This window comes from Triticum aestivum, chromosome 1A, assembly GCF_018294505.1.
Source record: "Triticum aestivum cultivar Chinese Spring chromosome 1A, IWGSC CS RefSeq v2.1, whole genome shotgun sequence".
NCBI lineage: Eukaryota > Viridiplantae > Streptophyta > Magnoliopsida > Poales > Poaceae > Triticum > Triticum aestivum.
This window is the reverse complement of record NC_057794.1, coordinates 236,081,641-236,108,486: the sequence shown is the minus strand read 5'-3', so window position 1 is coordinate 236,108,486 and position 26,846 is coordinate 236,081,641. Positions and strand designations below refer to the sequence as shown.

At 46.2% G+C, this 26,846-nt stretch overlaps 1 protein-coding gene across 4 annotated transcripts in view; it reads right to left on the bottom strand.

Annotated features, from left to right (window-relative positions):
- LOC123044030 (maspardin) overlaps positions 1 to 26,846 on the bottom strand; it is a 47,356-nt gene that overhangs the window by 15,657 nt on the left and 4,853 nt on the right. Inside the window, exons 2-4 of one of the 4 annotated variants that reach the window (XM_044466650.1) lie at positions 10,299 to 10,424; positions 9,547 to 9,645; positions 8,016 to 8,161 (exon numbers count right to left, since the gene is read on the bottom strand). In XM_044466650.1, coding sequence (XP_044322585.1) covers positions 8,016 to 8,161; positions 9,547 to 9,645; positions 10,299 to 10,424 — 371 coding nt within the window. The remainder of the gene's footprint in view (positions 1 to 8,015; positions 8,162 to 9,546; positions 9,646 to 10,298; positions 10,425 to 26,846) is intronic. The other 3 variants (XM_044466659.1, XM_044466664.1, XM_044466672.1) reach the window with 3 other exon arrangements.

Below are 26,846 nucleotides of genomic sequence, written 5' to 3'. Positions count from 1 at the left end.
CCACGCCAACCTCGAGCACATCAAGGGCGGCAACGAGCCGCCGTTGGAGTACCCGGTGTCATCGTTCTCGCGCCGGAGCGGCAACTCCTGGTTGCCGAGGTGCATGGCGGGGGCGTCCTCTTCCTCCGGCACGACGCGGCTCGCCGCCATCAAGCCTGAGCCCCAGGAGATGCCGGCGCAGCCGCGGCGGCAGCCCCGTCATAAACGAGGGCCGCCGCCAACCTTCACCTCCCCGCGGCCATCTTCGCCTGGTCAGGCCAAAGGAGCCGGCGACGCCGCCCGTGCTCATCAAGCAAGAGCACGTGGAGATGGTCGCCGACCTCGAAACCAGCCTAAAATGGGCGCGCGACAACTACGTGCGGGAGATGGAGCACCAGCGCCGTGCTCTAGAGGAGATCGCCGCGCAGCGCAGCGCCGCGAACGCGAGGAGGGCGGCGTCATCGTCCTCGACGTCGGCCAACCCCGTCCGCAGCGAAGATCCAGGGCAGGGCTGTAGCAAGGATGGCGGCGTGCAGGACGACGGCGACGACACCGCCTTCTACAAGCTCCTCGGCATGAAGTAGGCTTGGGGCGCCGGCGGCGGCGTAGTTTTTTTAAAGTTTTTATGTGTCTTTAAATTTGTACAAATATGAATGAAACCGCCTAAATTTCATCCAAAGTCAAGTTATTTTGTTCACATTTGGGCCCAATTTGAATTTGAAAAACGGCGTCTGGGGGCCAACTTGGGGCGGCGGTTGGGGACCCGAGCCCCCACAGCGAAAATAGCGTCGGTTAGCCCCCAAGCGGCGCTATTTCAATCCCTTAGGGGGGAGGGGGCGAACGGCTGGACATGCCCTTACAAAGACGATGACAAACGCGACTAAAGCACAAGCGTCACAGGGACAGGTCCGCCAACAACCATGAGCCAACACCATTCTCCCAAGTGTAAGCGTGACGTCCCAACGCCAATAGATTGGCCGCCACCCAGGTCACAGGAGGACCAATGGGTGGACCAGCAAGAACTGGGGAGGAGCACACATCGCACCACAGCGAGGACGACACATGACCAGGGGCGGAGGAGCGAAGGAGAGGCAGGCAGGTGCCCCAAAGCCAGTCGGATGGAAAATAAAAGGCCAAATCATGGAAGACGAATGCACCGCCACGACCCAATATCACCCAACCTTGGTGCGGAGCACCCTACGGACATCAAAATGAACCCACAAGCTCCAAGTGGACCACAGACAAGGGCTTGAATACGCTTTTTTGACATTGAAGTACGTTTTTTGGAACTGCCATTCAAAAAGGAAATTACCTTGGCATGAGCTGATTAACAACCTCACCTCCGACTTGCATGCCGAGTTGCGTGAAGCGGAAACTCGCAACAAGGACTACCTCAACCCCCAAGTTGGATGCATAAATAGACAAAATCAAGAAAATGTTCCACAATCGCAAGTCCTCTACATCTTCTTCATCTTCAAGACGACATTCAAGTACAAATGCTTCCGAGCTACCGTAATACTCAAGTTCACACTGATCTCGACGCCACCGCCACAATGAAGAACAAGAGCAACATCGGGATCCCCAACCTCACCGTGCCAATGGTCCCAAGACCGCATCCTTGACCATGAGCAATGTGAAATATAAGCTCAAAAAAAAGGTGCCAGTGAAGAGAGCCACCATCGAGAAGAAGAACGCAATGCTCATCGCCAAGAAGCTCGCCATCAAGAACAAGCAGACCAAGTGCATGAAGCTCTCCGTGCCAACCAACACCAATATGAAGAACACACACGACGAACACGGTTTGCAAGACAAGAGAGGCTCACGTGGAGCAACGTCATGAAATGCGGCATATAGCCAAGGTCTGCCACCAACAACAATCAGACAAGTGGGAATGTGGGAGCACTAGATCTGGCGCTTCGCTGGATCCGACAAAAATACGACCAAAAGGAGGCATGGGGTGGAGATGGCGATAGGGGGACGGTACCACGCCAACAAGGGGCAGGGGCAAAGGATCTGGCGACTCCACCACTGGACCAACCCACGACGACCAGAGAAGCAAGGGACGACGTATGGAAGCACACCATTGATGACCAAGGGTAGCATCTTTGCCAATCAGCGACAACACTAGAAGTTCTCATCACAACGACCACAAAGATGAACGGGGGTGGCAGCGATGAGGTGCGAAGCTCCGAAGATCGTGAGGTGCAGCGCCTTCGTGAATACGGGATGGTCCCACATATGACGCGTTACAAACAGCCATTATGTATTTCTCAACTGGAATAATCCATACAATGGAGTTGAATTTGCTCTGAACTAGAAAAATGTGTTTTAGTTTTAACTATATACAAAACAAAAACTTGTTTACATAATTCAATATACTTGATTCACCCAATAACTTATTTAGTCATCTTAGGCAGAAACTGGTATAATATTGTCAATCTTAGGTGAAAGCTATGCAAGGTTTATAATTGCTTCACGAAAAGTTAGATGAATGTATATTATTCCTCCTCGACGATTAGTTTTACTAAATATTGTTCAGGCCAAGGAGTTACTGCATGTGGCCACAAAAAAAGGATATCAAGAAATAGATCTCATAAAGCAACAATAAGAATTTGTTAGATTAAAATATGATAGTCAAGACAAGGCCTGAAATTCTCTCTTTACCAGTGTTAGTGTTTACATCTTAAAGTTGTTACCAAATTGTCAACTGAAACATTTTTTGATTTTTGAAAAACTGCAGCTTGCCTTTTTCTTGACATTGTACAGAAAGTGGAAGGCAAATAATATGCATCACAAGCTCTTTCATGGATGCAGGTACAGGCTGATGTTAACTTCCTGCAGGTCTAGCTATGCTTGTAAATTGTACTTTGACTTGCCCTCAAGTCATAGAAGTATCCCCAAGTAAATCTGCTCACTTATATTTTCCTCAATATGCATAACATCAAGACCGCCATGGAGTAAACTTAAGTCCTAAGAAATAGGCCACCAAGTCACTGCACACTCCAAGTTTCAGACTTCAAGATTTTAGTCATTTTTATGTACTGTAAAAACAAAGTATCAGTACAATAAGTTGTTCTTCAGATACACTGTAAAATTGTCATCATACCGAAACTCACGATCTGGACAAAACAGTACTTCCAAGTGCTGACTGTTTGTCTAGTGTTTTAAACATGTTCGTTCACAACAGGACACCAAACATACTCACTACTAATACCAAATCCTGCAATTATCCCAGCCTAAGGTAGTCAGAGTAGATAATACAACACCAAGTTCAATCTCGTCACTCTTCTTTCTATGGCTATGCCCGCTGACGTCTGGTCAAGGGCGCCCACTGCTAGGTTGTCTTGCTAGAGAGACAGCTCTCCTTGCTCCTTATGCTGGAGAGACCACAGGGCCTAAGGGCATTTCTAACCGATCCCCTAAAAGTTAAGGGAGGATCCGGCGGAGTAAAGTTAGTGGACATTGGCCACACCTAGCCGATCCCCTATAGTTAGTGAGAGTAAAAAGAAAATTGTGTAGATTTTGTGTCCTAGCCGCATCAACTTCAAACACTATACAATAATATATCATGAGGATATTAAAATTAAAACATGCATAACATAACCGTCATAACATATAGTTTCATCGTCACGAATTTCAAATAAAAACATTCAAAGTTCACCCAAAAGGCATCACGTCAAACACAATGCTTGATCCAAAATCACCACAAACATAGCACGTATATGTTGTGGATCGAGCCAACCAATGGCATGCACCACCACCCCCTCTTGCTCCATTTCTTGGGCCGCCTCCGAATGATGCCAAACGGAGTCATAGTTGAGCTCATCAAGTCCAATGGTGGCCGAGGACTCCAAAGATGCTAAGAACTCGACCGTATTCATCTCCACACTACGACAACGAAAAAAGAAACTAGATCACCATCGGCTACCAACAATCACCGATCAGCCGAAATGCGAAAGAGGATTTTCTTTTTACCTTGTCGGCATTTCATCAAGCACTTGGCGGCCGCGACCCTTAGTGCTGGCTGCGGCCGCCGCTCGCGCCGGAGCAATAGCCGTAGGGGCAGCCGGAGTAGCTGCACGAGGCGCTAGCCTTGGACGGGCCACCGTTGTGGCCTTCTTCGCAGCCGCCTCGACGAGAGCCGACGTCGCCGTCGTTGGTTTTCTTGCTCTTTTTGCTCCGGCGGTAGAGGTGGGAGGGCAGCAGTCCGTTGCGGGAGAAGCGGCCGCCACCCCGGCCACCATTGCCGCGGTTGGAGGCGGAGCTTGAACCCAGTGGGTTTTTTTTTATCCCTAAGCTTTTCTTCGGGGCAGACGGCGGCGCATGGGTGGCTTCCATCGGCGACAAGCCAGCGGCGGTGGCCAGGGGGCAAGGGAAGGGTCCGAGCTATCCATTCCGGCCGGAGGGTCATCGGGGGCGGCGGCGGGGCATGGTGGCTGCGGCGGCGGGAACGAGGGTGGGAGGAAGAGAGGCCGCCAGTTTTACTCGGCCCCGGCGGGAGTGAGCATATTCAGGGAAATTGGGGGATTTTGGGCAGTGGGGGATAATTTTTACTCCACTATACCGGTTAGGGGAAGGCTAGGTGCGCTGTAAGGGAGGATAACTGAATTTATCCTCCCTTACGGCCTTATTTGGGATCGGTTAGAAATGCCCTAAGTGGAGATGGACCCTGGCCCATACCGGTTCAACAATCCCCCTCAAGATGGATGGTAGATATCTATCAAACCACATCTTGTACAAGCCAATTTACAGTTCTTTGTTCCCAGTCCCTTTGTCAAGCAATCTGCAATCCGCTGCCTAAAGCTGATATGAACAAGGCTGATGATCCCAACATCAAGTTTCTCCTTAATGAAGTTTGTCCTATCATGTTGAACTAGGTTATTACCAATGCTTATAGATAACTGATTGTCACACCAAGCCCTAGAGTCCCTTCCTCTGAAGTTTCAACTCGCTTAGTAGGTGCTTCACCCAGAGAATCTCTCTCAGCCCTTGAGATAAGGCTCTATACTTGGCTTTTGGTGTTAATCTAGACACAACTGTCTGTTTATTGCTTCTCCATGACACCAAATTTCCTCCCACAAAACACAATAGCCAGAAGTTGATATTCTATCATCTTGACAACTGCCGAATCAAGAGTCACTCTAGCCATCCACCTCAAGATGTCCACTCTCCGCAAACCACAACCCTTTACCCGGAGTGCCTTTCAAGTATCTCAAGATTCTGTGCACAGTATCGAGATGCCCACTCCATTGTTCATGAATGTATCTGCTCACCACACCCACGGCATACGTAATGTCAAGAGATCCAAGGTGTATTTCCGCTGGCACAAAGATATTCCCTTCGCTGTTCGGGCCACTTCAATGCCAACCAAGAAAGTATTTTAAGTTGCCCATATCCTTTACCTCAAACTCCTTGCTCAGACACCCCTTCAATCTCTATTTCCTTCTTATCATCTCCAGTGATGATAATGTAATCCACATAAACTGCAAGAATGGTGATATTTTGATCAGAGTGACTGCAAAACACCACGTGGTCACATTACATTGACCATACCCAAGCCACAGACAACAAGTTTGAACCTATTAAACTATGCCCTTGACGGTTGCTTCAGTCTATACAAAGACTTATTCATCCTGCGTACCTTCCCCCATGTATACCTCTTCCTGCAAGTCACCATGTAAAAGGCATTCTGACATCTAATTTGTGCAATTTCCACCCAAAGTTTGCAGCACACGAAACCAGTATCCTTACTATGTTCATCTTTGCAACAGGAGCAATCTGGCAACCAATCTGGCCTTATACCGTTACACCTTTCTCTCAGGATTTTGCTTCATGGTATAGATCCACTTACAACTCAGTATGTTCTTTTCTGCCGGCAATGTGGTTAGTGCCAACGTTTTGTTTTTCTTCGGTGTTTCCAACTCCTCTATCATCATTTCATGCCACTTCGGATCTTGCTTTGCAGCCTTCCAATCCTTTGGGATTGTCACTGTTTGTAGAGAGAGACAAAACGCTCTGTAGGAAGGAGATAAAGCCTCACAAGGCACAAAATTGCCAATTTCATGATCATAAAGAGCATCCAGTGGTAAAGCCTTCTTTACTGCTTCGCGCGCCCCCTTTCGCAGCGCAATAGGCAGTTCCATTGTGTCTGATGAGCTTGTTGTTAAGCTTCATGCACTAGCCAACACAACCAGAAGTCCGAACTGATGGAAAGGGCTAGGCAATCCACATATACACTTCAACACCCCCTCTCACGTGTGACGCGGAAAGTCAACACGTGGATAAGACTCAAAGGTATGGCTCAAGAGGCCTAGATGTGGACAAAGGGGGGCAGCAACAATTTTTGGATAAACTGCGACAGCCAGAACTTGAACTCAAGACCTTGGGCTCTGATACCATGTTAAGCTTCATGCACTAGTCAACGCAACCAAACGTCTGAACTGATGGAAAGGGCTAGGCAACCCACATATACACTTCAACACTTGCATCATCATCATCATCAGTGTTAGTCCCTCAGAATCACCATGAGTATGAGACGACCTTCTCCCCCTCTTGGCCATCTTCCAAATCTATGTTTCTCAGAGGGACACCACATTTATACCCCTACTGACCAAAAGCATAGCCCAGAAAAATACATTTCACTATCAGCGGATCTAACCCCGCTTTAGATGGCCGCCAGGACGCTGATGGCGCACTCCCGCCCGCGGCCTGCCAAGCCCTCCATGGCATGCGCCCACGGGGCCGAACGCCACCATCGACGTCACGTCCACGCAACGCCACGTCGGCTGCTCCACTCCACGCGCGCAGCCACGCCAAGCTCCACCCATCGCCGGGTTCCTGCGCGCTCCCGTGGACGCCGCTCTCCAAAACAACTCACTCTCCCAAGTTTGTTGAATCTCACCTCTCTTCTTTCTATGGCTATGGCGGCTGATGTCTGGTCGGGGGCGCCCGCTGCTAGGTTGTCTTGCTGGAGTGAGAGCTCTCCATGCTCCTTATGCATTTTGCAGATGATGTGTTGCTAGTCGAGGATAGTCGAACGAGGGTTAACAGAAAGTTAGAGCTATGGAGACAGGCTTTGGAATCAAACAGTTTTAGCTCTTAGTAGAACTAAAACTAAGTAAATGAACTGTGGTTTCAGTACTACTAGGTACGAGGAGGAGGTCATACTTGACAGACATGTGGTACCTCAGAAGGACACCTTTTCATATTTGGGGTCAATGTTGCAGAAGGATGGTGATATCGATGAAGATGCGAGTCATCGAATCAAAGCTGAATGGATGAAATGGTGCCAAGCTTCTAACGCTCTGTGAGAAGAGAGTGCCACAAAAGCTAAAAGGAAGATTCTATAGGATGGCGATTCGACATGCAATGTTGTATGGCGCTGAATGTTGGTCAACTAAAAGGCGACATGTCCAACAGTTAGGTCTAGTAGAGATGCGCATGTTGAGATGGATATGTGGCCACACAAGAAAGGATCAGGCTCAAAATGATGATATGCGAGATAGACTTGGGGTAGTACCGACTGAAGAGAAGCTTGTCCAATATCGTCTGAGATGGTTTGGGAATATAGAACGCAGACTTCCAGAAGCGTCAGTGCATAGCAGACAGTTAAAGTGTGCTGATAATGTAAAGAGAGGTCAGGGTAGACCAAACTTGACATGAGAGGGCTCCGTGAGAGAGCTCTGAAGGACTGGAGTATCACCAAAGAACTAGCCATAGGCCAGGGTACGTGAAAGTTAGTTATCCAGCTGCCAAAACCATGACTTGGATTTGAGATCTGATGTATTTCAACTCTACCCTACCCCAACTACTTTGGGACAGAAAGGCTTTGTTGTTGTTTTGAAATCTGCAAGTACATTTTTGAAAACTTCAAAAATATAGGGATCAATGTAACTTGGAAATCTGCATGTGACTAAGACTTTATAAAGTGTGTAGGCATGTAAACACAATAAAACACTTTCACATGGGCATATCACTAGGTTATAATAAAGCAATCATGTGATCTTACAAAAAAGTTCTTAAAACAGACTACATACAGTGGAGACCATGGCATAGCAGCAGCAAACTTGTGTGTCTCAAGAAAGGTATTTGATAGCACCAAGGACTTTACTCTCCTTGGGCGGTATTGAGTAAATATTTGTGCAAGAAATCCACCAAGAGATGTACCACAGATATGAACCTGCTTCATAAAATGGTTGAATATAAATCAGTACCACTCCATCCATTACTAACTATTACCTCCATCCCAAAAAGCTTGTCTTAGATTTATCTAGATGCAGATGTATCTAACACTAGAACGTCTCTAGATACATCCGCATCCAGACAAATCAAAGACAAGCTTTTTGGGATGGAGGGAGTATTTGAGTTAGCTTTCACCTAACTCAAACTTCTCTATATTTACCAAGTCCATAAAAAATGTGCTAATATCTACATACAGTATGGAAATATATTTTATCATTAATCCAATGTAACTAATTTGGTGTTGTGTTGGATGTTCATATCTTTTATATGGACGCGACTATGTAGCAGACGCTGCATCTTAGTCTTTCCATGGGGCCATCCAACCTCTCTCTTTCTCTCATACAAGCATGGTATCGTATGCATCCAAAACATGACATCAGCAAATATTCTCTGCTTTGACTTTTAATAAATTTTAAAGTGCAATACAGAGATGCAGAGAGCGACGTCAACCAGGACATCTTGGCAGAAGTGGGGAGTACTTCACCACTGGAATCGCTAATCGGTGTGAGACAAGCCATTTTAAAAAATCCAATTTAGCAATTAATGTAGATGAAGTCAACATGTGGTGGCAGATTCATGCCCTATTGGAAGGCGCAACAAATGTGCATGTGTGTGCCCATTAGATTGTCCAATTATACAGACTTGGTTAAAACTTAAAAACGTTTGACATGGTACAAAGCTAGAATTTCAAATAATTTGCAACGGAGGAAGTACTTCGCAAGAGTCCCTCAGGGATTAAGCGAATAAAATACGACATGTGCTGTTAATTTGCACAGAACGGGCAATTAAGTTAGAAAACCATGCTACAGCCGTCTCTTAAGGGAATCATAGAAAACTAGTAAGTACAAACTGTACCAACTTCTAATAATCAGAACCACGTGTATTTCAAGAACAAGTAGGAGCAGAACTAATTTAAGTTCACATGTCGATACCCCATGATACCGTGCTTATATTTATTTTTATGTACCAATAAAAACTTAAACAACACTACAAAAATACTCCCTCCGTTCCTAAATATAGGTCTTTCTAGAGATTTCAACAAGTGACTACATGCGGAGCAAAATGAGTGAATCTACACTCTAAAATATGTCTATATACATCCGTATGTGGTAGTCCATTTGAAATCTCTAAAAAGACTTATATTTAGGAATGGAGGGGGTAATTCAGGATTATAGGTGCAGCAGGCACACACACATGAAGTGAAGATGCATTAGATCCTAGGAAATATGGGTTCGCAATTTTAAGCAAGGCTGGAAATGAAAGAGAACAACACATTACTAGGCTAACAGCCTCGTAAAAAAGGAAAGTATCATAATATTTCCTTACATGATGGATATTCATGGAGTCCAAAAACTTTTCAAAGGAATGAATCCATTCATGGTGATTCCAAACTTGGGGAACATCAATAGATATTACTCGATAACCCTGAAAAAAAAATGAAGACAAAAATCTTAGGTTGGTCCGATATATGTATCTAACAATTATACATGTGCCAAGCAGAACTAAAGGAGGATTCTGCAATTGTTGACCTCTAATAAAATTCCAAGAAGAGAGAGATGGCTATTCAAATTGGATACACTTAACAGTGCCACCACAATTTGGACATCATGCAAAGCATGAAAATCTCATAAAATACTAATGTAGCAGAAAGCAATCAAGGCCTCTTGCCCACATTTTGTTGAATTCAAATCGGTGCATTTTTATGTCAATTTCATTTCATGTTGTATATATAGAAGATGAGGAGATCCTTTTCACCAGTGCATTGAGTTTAAATTATTGATTTACTAAACAGTTGAGCTTTATTTTGCTTATTCTCGCCTTGGATATTTTTGGGAATGCATGAGGTATTTTTGGTGTAGTTATAAGTGTCAAAGTTTATCCATGTTGCCAGAAAAAAAAATTGGCCCAGGGTTTGCTTCAATCCTTGCTCCGCCACTGTATGTCAGCATAAGGGTTGCATATCACATTGTGTATACATTTGCAGGTACATATGAACACTCAAGACAGCTAGCAAAATCAGAAAAGATGTGTGCTGAACTGGCAATGGAATGGGACTCATTCATTCTCATTGTAAGCACCTTCATAGAGAGGGACATTATCTGCTTATAGTATACATCAGCCGTCCCAGCAATTCCTGGGATGCAGATAAGGGGTGGCACAGCCTTGGGGCCAAAATCATAATATCTCCACAATTTTGATCCAATCTACAAAATCCAATAGAAAGAAATAATTTAGAATCTCGCCAACCATAAGAAATGTAGAAACAAGTTTTAAAAAAAAATTGAGCAATACTTTCCCTTCTTTCTTCCAAAAGGCATGAATCACGCAGTGTATTTTACTAATCAGATTTAGAACTGAATTGATAAGATTGTAAAACATACATTTGACTTTGTACTGGATAGGGGACTTGTTAACCAGAACAAAGATTTATGTTGAACGTGTGTACCGAACGAAGCTTCCAATACTTCCCTAGCTTGTGTCGAGGCCATATATGTGTCTATTTGTATGATCACGTGCGCGCCAGTTAAATGGATAGGTAGCCACAGCCAATGAATTAATTTTGTTAGCAAATATGCAACTTGTATTTCCTGGGGGGCGGGGGGGGGGGGGGGGGGGGGGGGGGGTTATACATGAACAGCTCGTAAATACGCAAGAAACCACTCATACAACAGGGAAAATACATAGGCTATGCATGGAACATAATATAACTCTATCACCCCCCCCCACCCCACCCCACCCCTTCAAACACAGGGTGGATCCATGACAATGAGTTTGGAAAGATAAAATCCATGTTGCGCTCTAGTATGGGCCTTCGTAAAGAAATCCACCAATTGTAACTCGGAAGGCACATAATGAGAGCAAATACTTAGTCCTCCACACCAGCGCGCACAAAAGAAGCATCAACACCAATATGCTTGGTAAGCTCATGCTTCACAGGGTCACGCGCAATACTGATAGCACGCACATGTACACACCAAACTCTTGAAGTAAACACAGTAACCTTTGCCGTCAAAAAGGTCATAGCTCGGGACTCAGCCTCTTTGTAAGGGTGTTCCAAAAATAGGAGCATTGAGAGCTGATTCGAGTGCATAGTCCACCGTACGCACTAGTGATGTAGAGTGCTTCAAGTGTGTAGGCCAGGGACATATAAAGCGTGAATGTCCTAATGAGAAGAGAGTATTACTCACAAAAGATGGATATATCAGCTAGTGATGAAGAGAAAGTTGATGACAGATCTAGTGAGAAGTCTGAAGATCTTGAAAAAGAGGCCATGAGTTTTGAAGCTGCTGAATCATATACGTCCCTGATGGTGCAGCGAGTGCAAGAAGACCGTATCGAGGACAAGGGGCAACGCTGGAATATTTTTCAGTCTGAGTGCAAAATCAGCGACACCAATTGTAAGTTGATCATCGATGGTGGAAGCTACACCAATGAGGTCAGCAAGGGGTTGGTGGGTTATTTAGGATTACGTGTGTGGAAACACCCACAACCCCACTTAGTCGAGTGGCTGTATAATACTGAAAAGTTAAATGTTGCTCACAAGGTGTGCATCAAATTTTTGGTTGGCAACTATATTGATAGGGTGATATGTGATGTTTTGCCAATTGGATGCATGCCACTTACTGTTGGCAAGGACGTGGCAACATGATCGTGGTGCCACACATCATGGGAGGTCCAACACTTGCTCATTTAACGGGAAACGACATGTGCTATAACTGATGTTTGCCAATGATATCAAGGTGGATGCTATTATTTCAGTTCCAAAGAATGTCCCCAGAGCAACCAAGAAACCAAGGACAGCTTTGTTTAAAGAGGGAGGCGATGATGTGGCAACTAGAGCTTCTTCAGCCACGACACGGACTCAAGAATGTCTCCATGACATAGTGTTGTTTGCTCAAGAGAAGAAAGATGGCAAAGGAATCCTGGGAATTGCACCGTATGCTAAATCTGCTAACACAAATTTGAATGGTGAAATTCCTGTCAGGTTAGTAGTGCTGGGGGAGGTCTTTTTTTGAGAGTTAGGAAAGTACAGGAAAGCTACAATGTTAATCTTTTGATGATGCGTCGCAAGAGCACAGCAAGAGTCGTTACGAGATTGATTTTTGATCTATCTTGTGCTGATTTTGTTACTTTGGTTTCTTGCATCTCGCTCGATCCATAGTATTTGTTCGGCTACATCTTCATCTACTTTGCTGCGTCTTCGTTTCGTCAAGTACCGTGAAAGATTGAGACCTTTACATGCGCAAATTTGCGTCTCACTTGTTTGTGTTTCATCACGCAGCTAGCAAGCACCAAAGTCATGTAATCCCCTGCTCAGTCAGGGGCTCAACTGAAGAGGTCAACGTAGATGCACCGGGAAATGTTGAACCGGAGGCAATAAGCAGTTTGCGAAGGCGCGCAGTCTCCTGCTCAGTGAAGGACGCAGCTAAAGTAGTCGATGTAGCAGCACCAGGAGAGGAGCAGGCACTGCCACCCGTGGAAGTCGCTAGTCGCTAGAGGAGGCGGTGTAGCACACCCAACGTCGATCCGCAGAAGCCAGTAGAGGAGACAAGGTCGCAGGCACGCAAGCACCAAGGGAGGACGTGCGTGCGAGGCGGAGTCGGTGTAGCAATGTGCACCAATACTGCCGATGAAAGTCGCGGGGGGAATTAGTGTAGAGCGACAATCAGCATCCACGGAGGTTGCGAGAGGACTCGTTGTAGAGCAGCCACCACAGTCTGCGTAAGGCGCCAAAAGGGATGAGGTCACAAACAAACGAGCACCAAAGACCGAGGAAAGGCACATTGCGAGATGGACTAAGTGTTGGGAACACCAGAAACACCATTGGAAATCACTAGAGGGCGAGCGAGAGACACCATGTCTGATGATATTGTTTTCCCCTCTTCACTTTTCTTACTTCTTTTTTTACAAACTAATCAGCTCGTAGATGGCTTCAAGAAAAGCACTCCAGCCCGATCGCACAGGTCAGCCCAAGTGCACGCAGCCAGCCAACCTGGAGGCCACGCTCCCGAGCACACAAGCCCAAGAGAAAGAACAACGTTGCAACAGCAGGCTGCGGAAGGCTGAGCAGAGACGAGACAACAAGAGAGAGGCACCAAATGGGGTAGCAGAGTCGGCAGTAGATGGACGGCGGGCGGTCTGAAAGGCAGTGGCCAGGGAGCGCGACGGCGGCCGATTTGGGAGCAACGGCGGCCGGTCCTAGAGGAGGGCCCCAGACGAAGCTAGCAGTCGGATGGGGAGCACGATGACAGGGGAGCCCATCAACAGAGGCAGTGGGCTGCAACGAGGGAGAGCCTGGAGAGCAGCGCCATGGCCTGACCTGAGACAAGAGGTGGTGTGTGGTGATCTGGAGACCTGCAATGCAGAAGCGAGCACGATAGAGGGAGAGAAATTGGGATAAAGGGAGAGGAGGCAGCGACGGCCAGCCGAGAGGATGACAACAGCCCAAGAGGAGGCAGTGACTGCCAACCAAGAGGGGGGCGGCAGTGCAAGTGTGAGATTGGACTGGAGCACGAGTTGCGCGTGGAAGAAAAAATAACCTAGGGCTTTAATACCATGTCAGGAAATATGCAACTTGTATTTCCTTGGGAGGGCAAGTATATATATGCAGGAAACCCCTCATACAATGGGAAAAATACCCAAGCTATACATGCAACATAATATAACTCTTAACTAATCTCACATTTTGTAAAAACTACGCTCCAGTTAAGTCGGGTAGCCGAGTGCGGAGAGGATAACTGCTAAAAGCATATCTACTATACCATTATAAAAGGAAGAGAGGGGCAGATCCAAATAAGGACGACCGTCTATCTGTCAGATCCAAGGGACTAAAATGTCCAGATGTTTAACGCAACAAGCCACTAATCAACCCATCGACAACTAATTCCCGCACCCCCACATCCTCATACAACACGATCGCCCGCACTACCTCTTCTCCGCATCACCTCTGCGTCCACAATTCGCCCCAACTGCCACGCCGTCTGTACTCCCCAAGATCGCTGCAGTATGCATCGCCGCCGCCGCCGCACTCACTGCCTCATCTCGCTAGGGCCGCCGACCGCTCCACCGCCGGCCTGACCCTAGGCGAGGGCGCTCTTCGGCCGGCGACGCGGCAAGGCGCGCGGGACCTGCCGCCACCGCCGCCGCTGGTGGCCCTCAACGCGCAAGCCGCCGGCACTGCACTACCACGCGCCTCCGCTGCCCTACGCACGACACCTGCCCCAACCCAACTCTCGACGCGAAGCCTCGGCTGCCAAGGGTGCTACTGTCGGGCATGTGCCGCCGGAAACGAATGCCCACGTAGGTCAGGAGGTGCCGTCGCTAGGGACGTGGACCCATGCAGGAGCGGCCGTTGATTCACGTCCTTTGGTCGATCCTTGTGCATCGGAGGTTGCACTCATCTCTGAGAAAATCTGCCTTTGTGCTTGTTTCTTGGGCATTCGTTCTCTGTATGGCCCTTCGCAAATTAATCTCCAGTTGACGTGTACAACTCCGTAACGCACTACAGGTACAGGTATTCCTTGTAAGATGCTTTCACCTATTCCCTAATGTACGTGCAATCTGACATCCATTGCCAATTTGGCTTACGTAAATTCGGTGGCAGAATAAGCAATCTTAAATTGGTATTGGTATTGTTCTTAAGCATGGCCCAAAATGATGTGTATCAATTGCATATTTTTCTGAAGCTACTGAATTTGACCTGTACTAAATTTCCACTGTTTTTTTCTTCTAAAAATACGGTTCTCCTTCAAACTCAATTTTGTTCCTTCTACTGAATGTGCTTCTGAAAGAGGATATCAACAGAGCAACCGGGAGGAGGAGGAGAGAGCAGCCAGAGATAAGTTCAGAACAACACACATGCTTCAGATTAACTCCTATTCCTGAACCAATATGTTTTTTTACTATTCACCGATATGCATGATTGAATTAGATAAAACAAGTAGGAGTGTATATTTATTTTCATTTAGGACTTTTACATACCTCCTAGCCAAGCATCCGTACCAGCACTGGGTTCGAGAAGTAATTGTGCAAGACACTAAAATTGATTTTGATGCAAGTATATATATGGTCATTTTTTTTGTTATTTGCTAGACGAATGGGTAACATAAATATTTTCTATCCCAACTTCAACGTCATTAATAAAATTTCAATTTAAACAACAGGGATTTTCTCATCTGTATAGTTCATGTATTCTTCTAGAGGCATTTTATAAAATAAGTTTCCATGCGAAACTTTTATCCTTCTGAGGGCATTTTAGAAAACAAGTTCCCATGCCATCCATTAGAAGGCGTTTGCTTACATAAGAAGAGGAAACTTTTATCCTTCTGAATGCATTTTAGAAAACAAGTTTCCATGCCATCCATTAGAAGGCGTTTGCTTACATAAGAAGAACGATAGCAGCATTAGCATATCTGTACTACTTTTTATAAAAAATAAGACAGTCTGAACAAATGTCTAAATATATGCCATCTAATTGTATGATTTTGGCATGTAAATACATTTTCCATATGTCTGACTATATTGTGTTTCCCGTGCAAATATGCAGAAGGTTGACCTCACTTTTGGGGACTGAGTTTTGTAATGATATGTTATCTTCACCCCATATCTTACTATGTATACAATGCTGCAATATGTATAGACTTGTCACCACTTTTACTGGACTGATATATCATATTGTATGTAGAATCTTACAATACATATGTACTTGCAGGCTTGCAGCAACTACTAACTAGGGTTTTTTCTTCACCTACAAGAATGTATGGAATCTTCCTCTATATTTTCATGTTGGTACCTGATTTACAGGTCTATACTGTTGGGCTGTTCAACCTACCACTGGAAGGCCTTACGGTGCATCAGGGGCATCTAATAAAGTTTTTAAGTTTGTCCCTACTATTATTATATCCAGACAAGATATTTGCTTGCAGGACCACCAAAGCTGAACCTTCTGGGTAATTTGCATTGAGCAGTCCAACGAGTAGCAGGATAATCAGCGGCTCGGTGCCCACAAGTATCCCAGATTTGCATTGAAGTGAGATAAGGTTTATTCATGTTTTTATATTTTGTTTCTCTTGACTGGTATGCTTTATTGATTTTCTCCTTCATGCTGTTAGTTTGATGAAAAGAATCCAGAGAAGGGAAGGAAACAGAGAGAGGAAGCATAATATTGGGAGTAAGGGAGATGCTGACAGGTACTTTCCATTTTCCATTCATTTCTCTTGACTGGTAGTTGCGATGATAATCATGTATTTGTCGTTAATGAGAAGATGTGAAGAGTAGTACAAAGTATGTCTTGTTATATAGAAGATGTGAAGAGTTAGAGCATCAAACAATGGAATAGAGTCACGCATGGAATTGCAAGCCAATCATATAGGCATAGACCTGTTTCAAGTTTTTCGATATATATTGAAAATTATGTAAGTCATTTTGAAATATTAATATAAAGAGTTTCTTATTGATGTTTGTTGTTTTGTGAATGTATTCCCGTAAAGAAAAATCTGTTTTAATATATTTGAATGGTGTCATCTTCGAATAAGATCTCTATAAGTCTATAGTAGCAGAAGTTCTTATTTTCCTAAAATCTGGAAATTGTACAATTAGCTGTATAAATTATAAAATTGATGTGCAAGAGAGTACTTCTGTGATTTCGCTTAGCTCAGATAAAATTGTGTACAAAGATTATAAGTTTCTTGCATTTGAAATACTCCCTCCGTTCCTAAATATTTGTCTTTCTAGAGATTTTAACAAGTGACTACATACGGAGCAAAATGAGTGAATCTACACTCTAAAATATGTATATATACATCCGTATGTGGTAGCCATTTGAAATCACTAAAAAGACAAATATTTTGGAACGGAGAGTATGTTTTTGCAGTATTTGCGTTGGTCAATATGTGGCTTGCATGTAGATGATAATTGGAATTTTGTTTGCTTTTTATTTCTGGGGTGAAGCAGCAATTTCAAATAAAAGATATATATGTTAGTTATGTTCTTAAAATTATTTGTTCAGATTTGTACCTGCATGCAAATTGAATAATGATCAATTTTACTTAGATACGTGCATTTGCACGTACACGATTACTAGTAAGTAGTAAACCCACCCAAAGATGAGTGCTCTCTCCTCTGACTTCCCTAGAGCCTCCGGTATCACAGCCGAGACAGCGACGGGTTCTCTACCCATACGGGATGGAGCGACAGCAGTATGGAAATAGGATAAGGTAGCGGCGAGACGAGTCGTTTAAATAGGTGTCAAGTGGAAGTGCAGTGATGCATTCAGCTGAGGCATCCTAACGAACAAACCTTGTTTCTACATGGCTACCAGTGATTCACCACACAAGTAGTATATAATGGCTATGAGAGGGATAAGCAAAAAAAACTAAATTACTTGCCTTTACATTTTCACAACTAGAACCCTAGCGTAGCTATCTATCCCGATCGATTTCCATCTCTTCTTTCGATCTTGACAAGGGTATCAGAGCCTCTCACCCATTATTGGCTCAAATTCGCGAGCAAGGTATGAACACCGCTCACAATAACCTGCTAGAACCCTACCGCCGCGGATTTGACAGACCAAGGACGATTCAGCAAAGCAACGAAGAAGGGTTGGTGGAACAATGCAAAATCCCACGATTCAAAGTGAGTTACGACGACAGTGACGAAAGGAGCTCTTCGAGGTGATGGAAGAGGAAGCGACTACTCTGGCGGTGGCTAGAAGCAGGAAAGAGACGCATGCGTTGAGGAAGCAGTGCGTGATCATTGGCCCCACGAGATGGTGTGCCTCCATGGGCAAAAGGATCAACAAGACTCATTGCTCTCTTTGCACGGTGAGATCTCTAAGCTAATAGAGGTGGTGATGAGCATTAATTTTAGCAAGTAGCCATCGACTGACTGCAATCCACTCGTGAGTTGAATTCAATGCATGAACTTTTGAGGTTCACGGTCGGTTCGGTCATCACATGTCTTAAGGGCCCAGCGAATATCTGATGGCCATTCATGAAACCAATTACAGTTCTACAACAACAACAACAACAACACCTTTAGTCCCAAACAAGTTGGGGTAGGCTAGAGGTGAAACCCATAAGATCTCGCGATCAACTCATGGCTCTGGCACATGGATAGCAAGCTTCCACGCACCCCACAGAATAGCCTAAATGCCACAACCATAATTTTCTTTACTTCACTCCTACACAACAGCAAAACTTCTGATACGGGGCATCCCAAGGTCATCCCCATGGACCTACCATCGTCTCATCAAGTGCCTAGTAGACCCATGACTCGATCACGTGCAAGAGCTCTCGAGACCAAGGTGACATCTCTCCTCTCACAATTCCACTTCGATGACCATGAGACATGGCTACTACCTCAAACGGAGACATTGTGCATACTCAGGTATCAAGGAGTTAGCCATGGAGACGCCAAGGAGCGAGGAGAATCCGAAGAGGAAGATGGACGTGAAGGCGGAGAAGAAAAAGGGCTAAGTCAGCAGAAGCCCGGACGATCCGGACCGCCGTCCGGACGATCCGGCCTCAGCCCGGATGATCCGGACCCCGGCCCGGACGATCCGGATAATGTGCCCAGCGACACCCGAGACGTCATCTTGGAGATGGGTCATCCGGACCGAGGCCCGGATCATCCGGACACGCCCGGACGTCCGGACCAGGTCCCGGACGTCCGGACCAGGTCCCGGACATCCGGCCCTCCCGCGGCTGCTCCAACACAGCCGGATCATCCGGACGCCGACCCGGATCATCCGGACCCCCGAAGCCTGGATCATCCGGACCAACTCCCGGATCATCCGGCCACTGCTTGTGTGCGTGACTTGGGCCGAGGCCCGTGCACCCGTTTCGCCCCCCCCCCCCCCCCCCCCCCACTTACCCTTTCGCCCCTTGGGCCATAAATAGACCTACTCCTCATTTTTAGGGTTAGTAAATGTTTAGCTCATGTTTGTGAGAGAGCTTTGCTCATCCACTTGGTAGTCTTCTCTACGGAGATTCGAGCCTCCACCGGAGAAGATCCCCCAAGTAGATTCAAGACCCCTTTTAGGGAAGAACCCAAGACCTCCTAGCCCATGTGTGACTTATTCGTGTCGGTTTAGTGATTCCTCTCGTGTTTCTTATTGTGTTTTCTCTCCGTTCTTTCCCGTGTTTTTCGTGATTTTCGCGGGATCCGCTCCTTTCGTGAAAGATCGGGCGATTAGGGTCTCTACCCTACATCATCTTGGTATCATGAGCAAGGTTGATCATGATTTCGGAGCCTCCCCTCTTCGTTTTCTAGCTTGATTTTGTTGTTTTCGTCCTAATCCGAAAATACCCACAAAAATAGCCCAAAATTTTTTCTTGTGATTTGTGAGTTTTGATGATGTTTTGTTGGTTTTGATCCGTGAGTTTGTTGTGTTGCAAGTGGATCTAGCCTTCCCCCACCATCTCCACCTCGAAATCCCTCCAAAATCCGTGAAATCCCCGAATTTGTGGCCGTTTTCGAGTTCATCTTGAGCCATTCCCGAGCGAGTTGACCCGCCCGGATCATCCGGCTGGTCGCCCGAATCATCCGGATCCGCCCGAATCATCTGGCTCCTGGCCCGAATCATCCGGCCTTCTCTGACCAAACTGCATTTCCTGCAGTTTTTAACCACCGCCGCCTACGCCTCCGCATACCCACTTCAACCACCACCTCCTAACTTCCGCAAACCCCTACGCACACCCTTCCAATACCCCAAACCCACACCACCACTTGACCGATACCTACTCCGACGCTTTTGGTCGCACTTGGTTTTGAGAATTTGAGTTGTGGCTCACCGTTTCCTTTCGTGTTTCGGTTACCTAGGGACGGTTCAACATCAACATCACCACCGCTCATTTTCACCAAGGACTACTACGAACGACTACACCCTTGTGGTATCAATTTCCCATTGGTATCATCTTGGTATTGTGATATCATCATACTCTTCTCAATTTGGATTGATAACCCCATAGCCTTACTTTTGCGTAGCTTACCCATCGAGACTAGCATTTGAGTATTGCCGGCAACGTGACTTGTGCACATTAGTGATCATACATCCCATAGCATACATACTATTATCGTGTTGCATATCTTGGAATCATCTCTTGTGTCACAAAGTTGTCATCGCATACACAATTGCTATCTTGGTTCGTGAAGCATCGCATGAGAAAAGAGCTCAAACATCAAAGAGCCAAACAAGCTTTTAAGCAAAAAGAAAAGATAAGCAAAGAGCTTATAAGCAAGAACCATAGCATCATACAACATTAAGATTGTCATACTCGATCATCTTGGATCATATCTCCGAAACATCATACTTGGGATAGAAGTTGTTGCATTTTTGCTTAGTAGGTTGTGCACAAGTTCGTATCCGCCTATTGTGCAATCGTGCTAGCGTCTCTCTAGTATTGTGCAACAAGAGCATTTTCGTGGATTCCACATTTTGGCTCACCCTTGGTTGCATGACCCCATTTATCTTTCCGTGTGTTGTGTTTCCGTGTACCACATCTTGCTATTGGTCTACTTGTTGCATTTACAAGTCGTGAATCTTCTCCAACATTATTGAATCTTGCTTACATTCACATCAAAAATTGTGCCACCATCCTAACCAAGCTCCACCATAAGCTTTTACTTGTGTAGGTGTGAGAAACCGACAAGAATTCGTACCAATTGGGCTATTCCCTTGTCCTACATTGGAGTGATCATCGATCCACTTTCAACTTCGGTCAAGGTACATTTGGTATTCGTTCTTCTCTTTCTACCACTCACATTTGTCTTGGAATGATGGATAGGCCAAGTACATCTACCAACCCACTCTTCACGGAGCAAGACGATGACATGAACTCCTTCGTCACCAAAAGCCACCTCTTTGGTGCACAACGTACTTTGCATCAAGAACAACAAGCCATGAGTGACCGCATCGACAACCTCGCCACCGACTTGCGACTCTCCGAGCAACGTACAAGGGACTACTTCAACCACAAGCTCGACGATCACAAGCAAGAGAATGACGCAAGGATGGACGAGATTCGCGCTTTGTTGCTCAACCGCTCTTCTTCCACTTCAAGAAGGAGCCGTTCAAGTCGCCACTCCGACTTTACCCTCTCCGGCTCAAGTACACCGTCATCGAACACTCTTCGACGTGCCGCACGCAACGAACATCAAGCAAGCCTCAATCCTCTACGCGACACCGACTCGCAAGAGCACCGACGACGTCAAACCCAAGAAGCCTTTGCGCTAGCACAAGAACGGCAACGACAACGCCAACATGAAGAGGAAGAACATGCACGTCTACACCAAAATGCACAAGATGCCGAGGCACAACGTTAAGAACAACAACTCCGTGACGCTCAAGCACTTGAGGCACAACGAGCTCTACGCGATTCAAGTCGAGCCGTAGCCGACCGAGGCCGACAAGCTCGTGACCATGCCGAAGCACTTCGCGAAGAAGTCCGCGAGAGGATTTATCAAGCTCGCGTGCACCGTCAAGTTCCTCCTCGAGCTCGAGAAGCTCATCCACAAGCTCGCCAAGACCATCAAGTTCATCGAGAGCATGAAGACAATGGGAATCCTCCACGACAAGAGCAACACAAGGTTGACAACCCTCCGCGCCAAGAGCACCACGAGTTGAACAATCATCTACAACATGGGCGTCATTATCCCTGACCCCAACACAATGAAGAGCAACGCTACGGCAAGCTTAAGTTCACCATGCCCAAGTTCAACGGAAGCAACGATCCCGAAGAGTACCTTTCATGGGCATTGAAAGTTGACAAGATTTTCCGTTTGCACAATTATGAAGAAGAGAAGAAGATCGCAATGGCATCCCTTGAGTTCCAAGACTATGTACTCATTTGGTGGGAACAAGTCATTGAGCGCCGCGCGGCAAGAGGTGAACCACCCATCACTACTTAGACGCAAATGAAGGATGTCATGAGAGCACGCTTCGTACCTACCTACTACAACCGCGACCTCTTTAAGAAACACCAACAACTGAAGTAAGGAACCAAGAGCGTTTAAGAATACTACAAGGAGATGGAGATTGTAATGATAAGAGTCAATGTCACGGAAGATGATGAGCAAACAATGGCACGCTTCTTGAATGGACTCAATCATCCCATCAAGAAGATCGCCGACTTCCAACCATACACAAATCTCATCGAGCTAGTGCACCAAGCTACCAAAGCGGAACGCCAAGTGCAAGATGATTTCAAGTATGCCAAGTTCTCATCCAAGTCCTACGGCTTCACCAACAACCAAGCTTCAACGACTCCAACACCGACTACAAAGCCTTCTTCTACCAACATCGACAAATCAACTTCCAAGAAAGCTTCGTCAAATACAAGCCATCCTACTACGAGCAACTTCAAGCCGAGAGCTTCATCATCATCAACCCCAACCGATGAGACCGTCAAGGCGAGTTCCTTCAAGTGTTTCACTTGCGGAGGCCGAGGCCACAAGTCCTATGAGTGCACCAACAAGCGAACCATGATTTTCAACGATGATGGCACTTAAGACTCCATGAGTGAAGGCGAAATGGAAGCCCTTGAGCAAGTCGCCATGCACCGCCAAGTGAACAATGAAGAAGGACAAGTCTTTTGCGATGAAGACTCAAGTCCCGCACTTGTTGTCTCCAAAGTCTTGATACTCCAACATCACCAAGAAGAAGATCAAAGATGCAACATATTCCACACCAAGGCCGGCATTAATGGACGATCCATCAAGCTCATCATCGATGGAGGAAGTTGTCATAATCTCGCAAGTGAAGAACTTTGTTCCAAGCTCCAATTGCCCAAGACGAAGCATCCACATCCATACAAAGTGCAATGGCTTAGTGACTCCGGCACTATCCAAGTCGAGCACCGAGTACAAGTCTCCTTCAAAATCGGCGCCTACGAAGACACCTTGAAGTGCGACGTCGTTCCAATGTCCATTTGTCATTTTCTCCTTGGACAGCCATGGCAATTCAATAGAGGAGTCGTCCACAATGGGCGTACAAACCACTATAGCTTCAAGATGAAAGGAAAGGAGTTTGTGCTACGTCCTATGTCTCCAAGCCAAGTGCTCGCCGACAAGCAAAACACCCATCGTGGAGAGAATAGCGAGAGAGCGAACAACCCAAAAGAGAGAGAGCGCCACAAGCCCATATTGAGCGCCTCCACGATGAGCGACAAGAAAAACTTAGTTCTCTTTGCCACCAAACGTGAGATGAGGGAAGCGTGTGAGAACCCATCGAGTGTCCTACACTATGTCCTATCGTGCAAGGACAAGGCACCACAAACTAACACCTCTCACAATCTACCCTTGGTGTTATCTTCTTTATTGCAGGAATTCCAAGATGTTTTCCCTGATGAGCTACCTCCGGGACTACCTCCACTCTGAGGCATTGAGCACTGCATCGACCTCATCCCCGGAGCACCACTTCCGAACAAAGCTCCCTACCGCGTCAACCCCGAAGAAACCAAAGAAATACAAAGGCAAGTAAAGCATCTCATAGACCATGGACATGTGCGTGGAAGTTTGAGCCCTTGTGCCGTACCGGTCATTCTTCTGCCAAAACGTGACGGTAGCTTTCGCATGTGCTCCGATTGTAGACCTATCAATGCTATCACCGTTCGCTATAGATATCCTATTCCACGCCTAGATGATATGCTAGATGAACTTAGTGGTGCCACTATATTTTTTAAAATTGATCTTAAGAGTGTTACTATTAAATCCGCATACAAGAAGGTGATGAATGGAAAACCGCATTCAAAACCAAGTTTGGTTTGTATGAGTGGTTAGTCATGCCTATGGGTCTCTTGGGAAGCACCGGGCACTTTTATGCGCCTTATGAATCATGTCTTTCGCCCTTACATTGGTATATTTGTCGTGGTTTACTTTGATGACATTCTTGTGTTTAGCACATCTATCAAAGAGCATGTCATCCATGTCCGCACCATTTTGCAAACTCTTAGAAAAGAGCGCCTCTATGCTAATATGGAGAAATGCCTTTTTGGTGTTGATAAGCTCGTTTTCTTGGGTTTTGTTGTTTCTTCTAAGGGTGTTCATGTTGATGAGTCCAAGATCAATGCTATTAAGACTTGGCTGCAACCAACAAACTTGCATCAAGTGCGTAGTTTCCTTGGCCTTGCGAGTTTTTATCGTCGCTTTGTGAAGGATTTTAGCACCATTGCTTCGCCTTTGCATGCTTTGAGCAAGAAGAATGCGCCTTTTGTTTGGGAACCATCCCAAGATACCGCTTTCAATGAGCTGAAGAACTTGCTTACTCATGCTCCCGTGCTTGCCTTACCCAACTTTGACAAACCTTTTGAGATTCATTGCGATGCTAGTGGTAATGGCATAGGGGGTGTGTTAACGCAAGAGAAGCGCCCCATAGCTTACTTTAGTGAGAAACTTTCCGGAGCGCAACTCAATTACCCCATCTATGACAAAGAGCTATATGCTTTAGTCCGTGTTTTGTGTGAATGGAAACATTACCTTCGTCCCCATGAGTTTATTATTCATACCTATCATGAGACGCTCAAGTATCTTAAGGGTCAAACCAAGTTGAACAAGCGTCATGCTAAATGCAGTGAATTTATTGAGTCTTTTCCTTATGTCATTAAGTACATCAAGGGTAAAGAGTGAATTTATTGAGTCTTTTCCTTATGTCATTAAGTACATCAAGGGTAAAGAAAACATCGTAGCGGATGCTCTTTCCTGCATATGCATGCTTGTTACACAACTTGAGTTAGATGTCATTGGCTTCGAGCATATCAAAGACTTGTATGAGCATGATGCAACTTTTGCTACTCCTTATGCCAAGTGTTTGTCGAATACATCTTGAGAACGCTATTACATCAAAGATGGCTATCTTATGAGAGCTAACAAACTTTGCATCCCCAAGTTCTCTCTTCGTTTGTTGCTTTTGCGGGAATCTCATGGAGGAGGCTTGATGGGACATTTCAGACACGACAAGACGTTCGCCACGCTTTCGAAGAACTACTTTTGACCCAAGATATTTCGGGACATCAATCATTTCACCAGTTAAGTCCAAAGCTCAATCTCATGGCCTCTATATGCCTCTACCAATTCCATACCAACCATGGGAAGACATTAGCATGGACTTTGTACTTGGTTTGCCTAGGACTCGTAATGGGAAAGATTCCATATTTGTCGTTGTGGACCGTTTCTCAAAAATGGCACATTTTATTCCTTGAAACAAGATAGACGATGCTTCATAGGTTGCTAATCTCTTTTGTAGGGAAATATTGCGTCTACATGGTGTGCCAAAGACTATCGTCTCGGACCGCGACGTCAAGTTCTTGAGTTACTTTTGAAAGACCTTATGCGCCAAGCTCGGCATCAAGCTACTATTCTCCACGGCATATCATCCACAAACCAACAGCCAAACGAGGTGACAAACCGTACGCTCTCCACCCTTCTTCGCGTGCTAATCAAGAAGAACATCAAGAAGTGGGAAGAGTGCTTACCCATCGCCTAGTACGTCTACAACCGCGCAAGACATTCGACTACCGGCAAGTCCCCCTTCGAGGTTGTCTACGGCTTCAACCCGTTGTCCTCATTGGACATTCTACCTCTACCACTACACGAGCGCACAAACATGGACGCGAGGGCCCAAGTCAACCACCTCAAGAAGATGCATGAAGATACAAGGCACACCACTGAGCTCCAAGTACAACGACTCGCGACCAAGCTCAATGTCAACAATCATCACATGATATTCAACATTGGAGATCTTGTGTAGCTACACCTTCGCAAGGAACGCTTCCCCAACGAACGCAAGTCCAAACTTCTACCACGAGCGGATGGACCATTCAAGGTGCTTGCACGCTACAACAACAACGCATACAAGATCGACATCCCACGTGACAAATACTCCGTGAGCGTTCAACGTCAAAGATCTCTCCCCGTACCATGGTGATGAGGATTTCGATCCAAGGTCGGATCTTTCCCAAGGGAGGGGAGATGATGCTGAGCATCCCAAGGTCATCCCCATGGACCTACCATCGTCTCATCAAGTGCCTAGTGGACCCATGACTCGATCACGTGCAAGAGCTCTTAAGACCGAGGTGACATCTCTCCTCTCACAATGCCACTTCGATGACCATAAGACATGGCTACTACCTCAAACGGAGACATTATGCATACTCAGGTATCAAGGAGTTAGCCATGTAGACGCCAAGGAGCGAGGAGAATCCGAAGAGGAAGATGGACGTGAAGGCGGAGAAGAAAAAGGGCTAAGTCAGCAGAAGCCCGGACGATCCGGACCGCCATTCGGACGATCCGGCCTCAGCCCGGATGATCCGGACCCCGGCCCGGACGATCCGGATAATGTGCCCAGCGACACCCGAGACGTCATCTTGGAGATGGGTCATCCGGACCCAGGCCCGGATCTCCGGACACGCCCGGACGTCCAGACCAGGTCCCGGACATCCGGCCCTCCCGCAGCTGCTCCAACACAGCCGGATCATCCGGACGCCGACCCGAATCATCCGGACCCCCGAAGCCCGGATCATCCGGACCAACTCCCGAATCATCCGGCCACCACCTGTGTGCGTGACTTGGGCCGAGGCCCGTGTACCCATTTCGCCCCCCCCCCCACTTACCCTTTCGCCCCTTGGGCCATA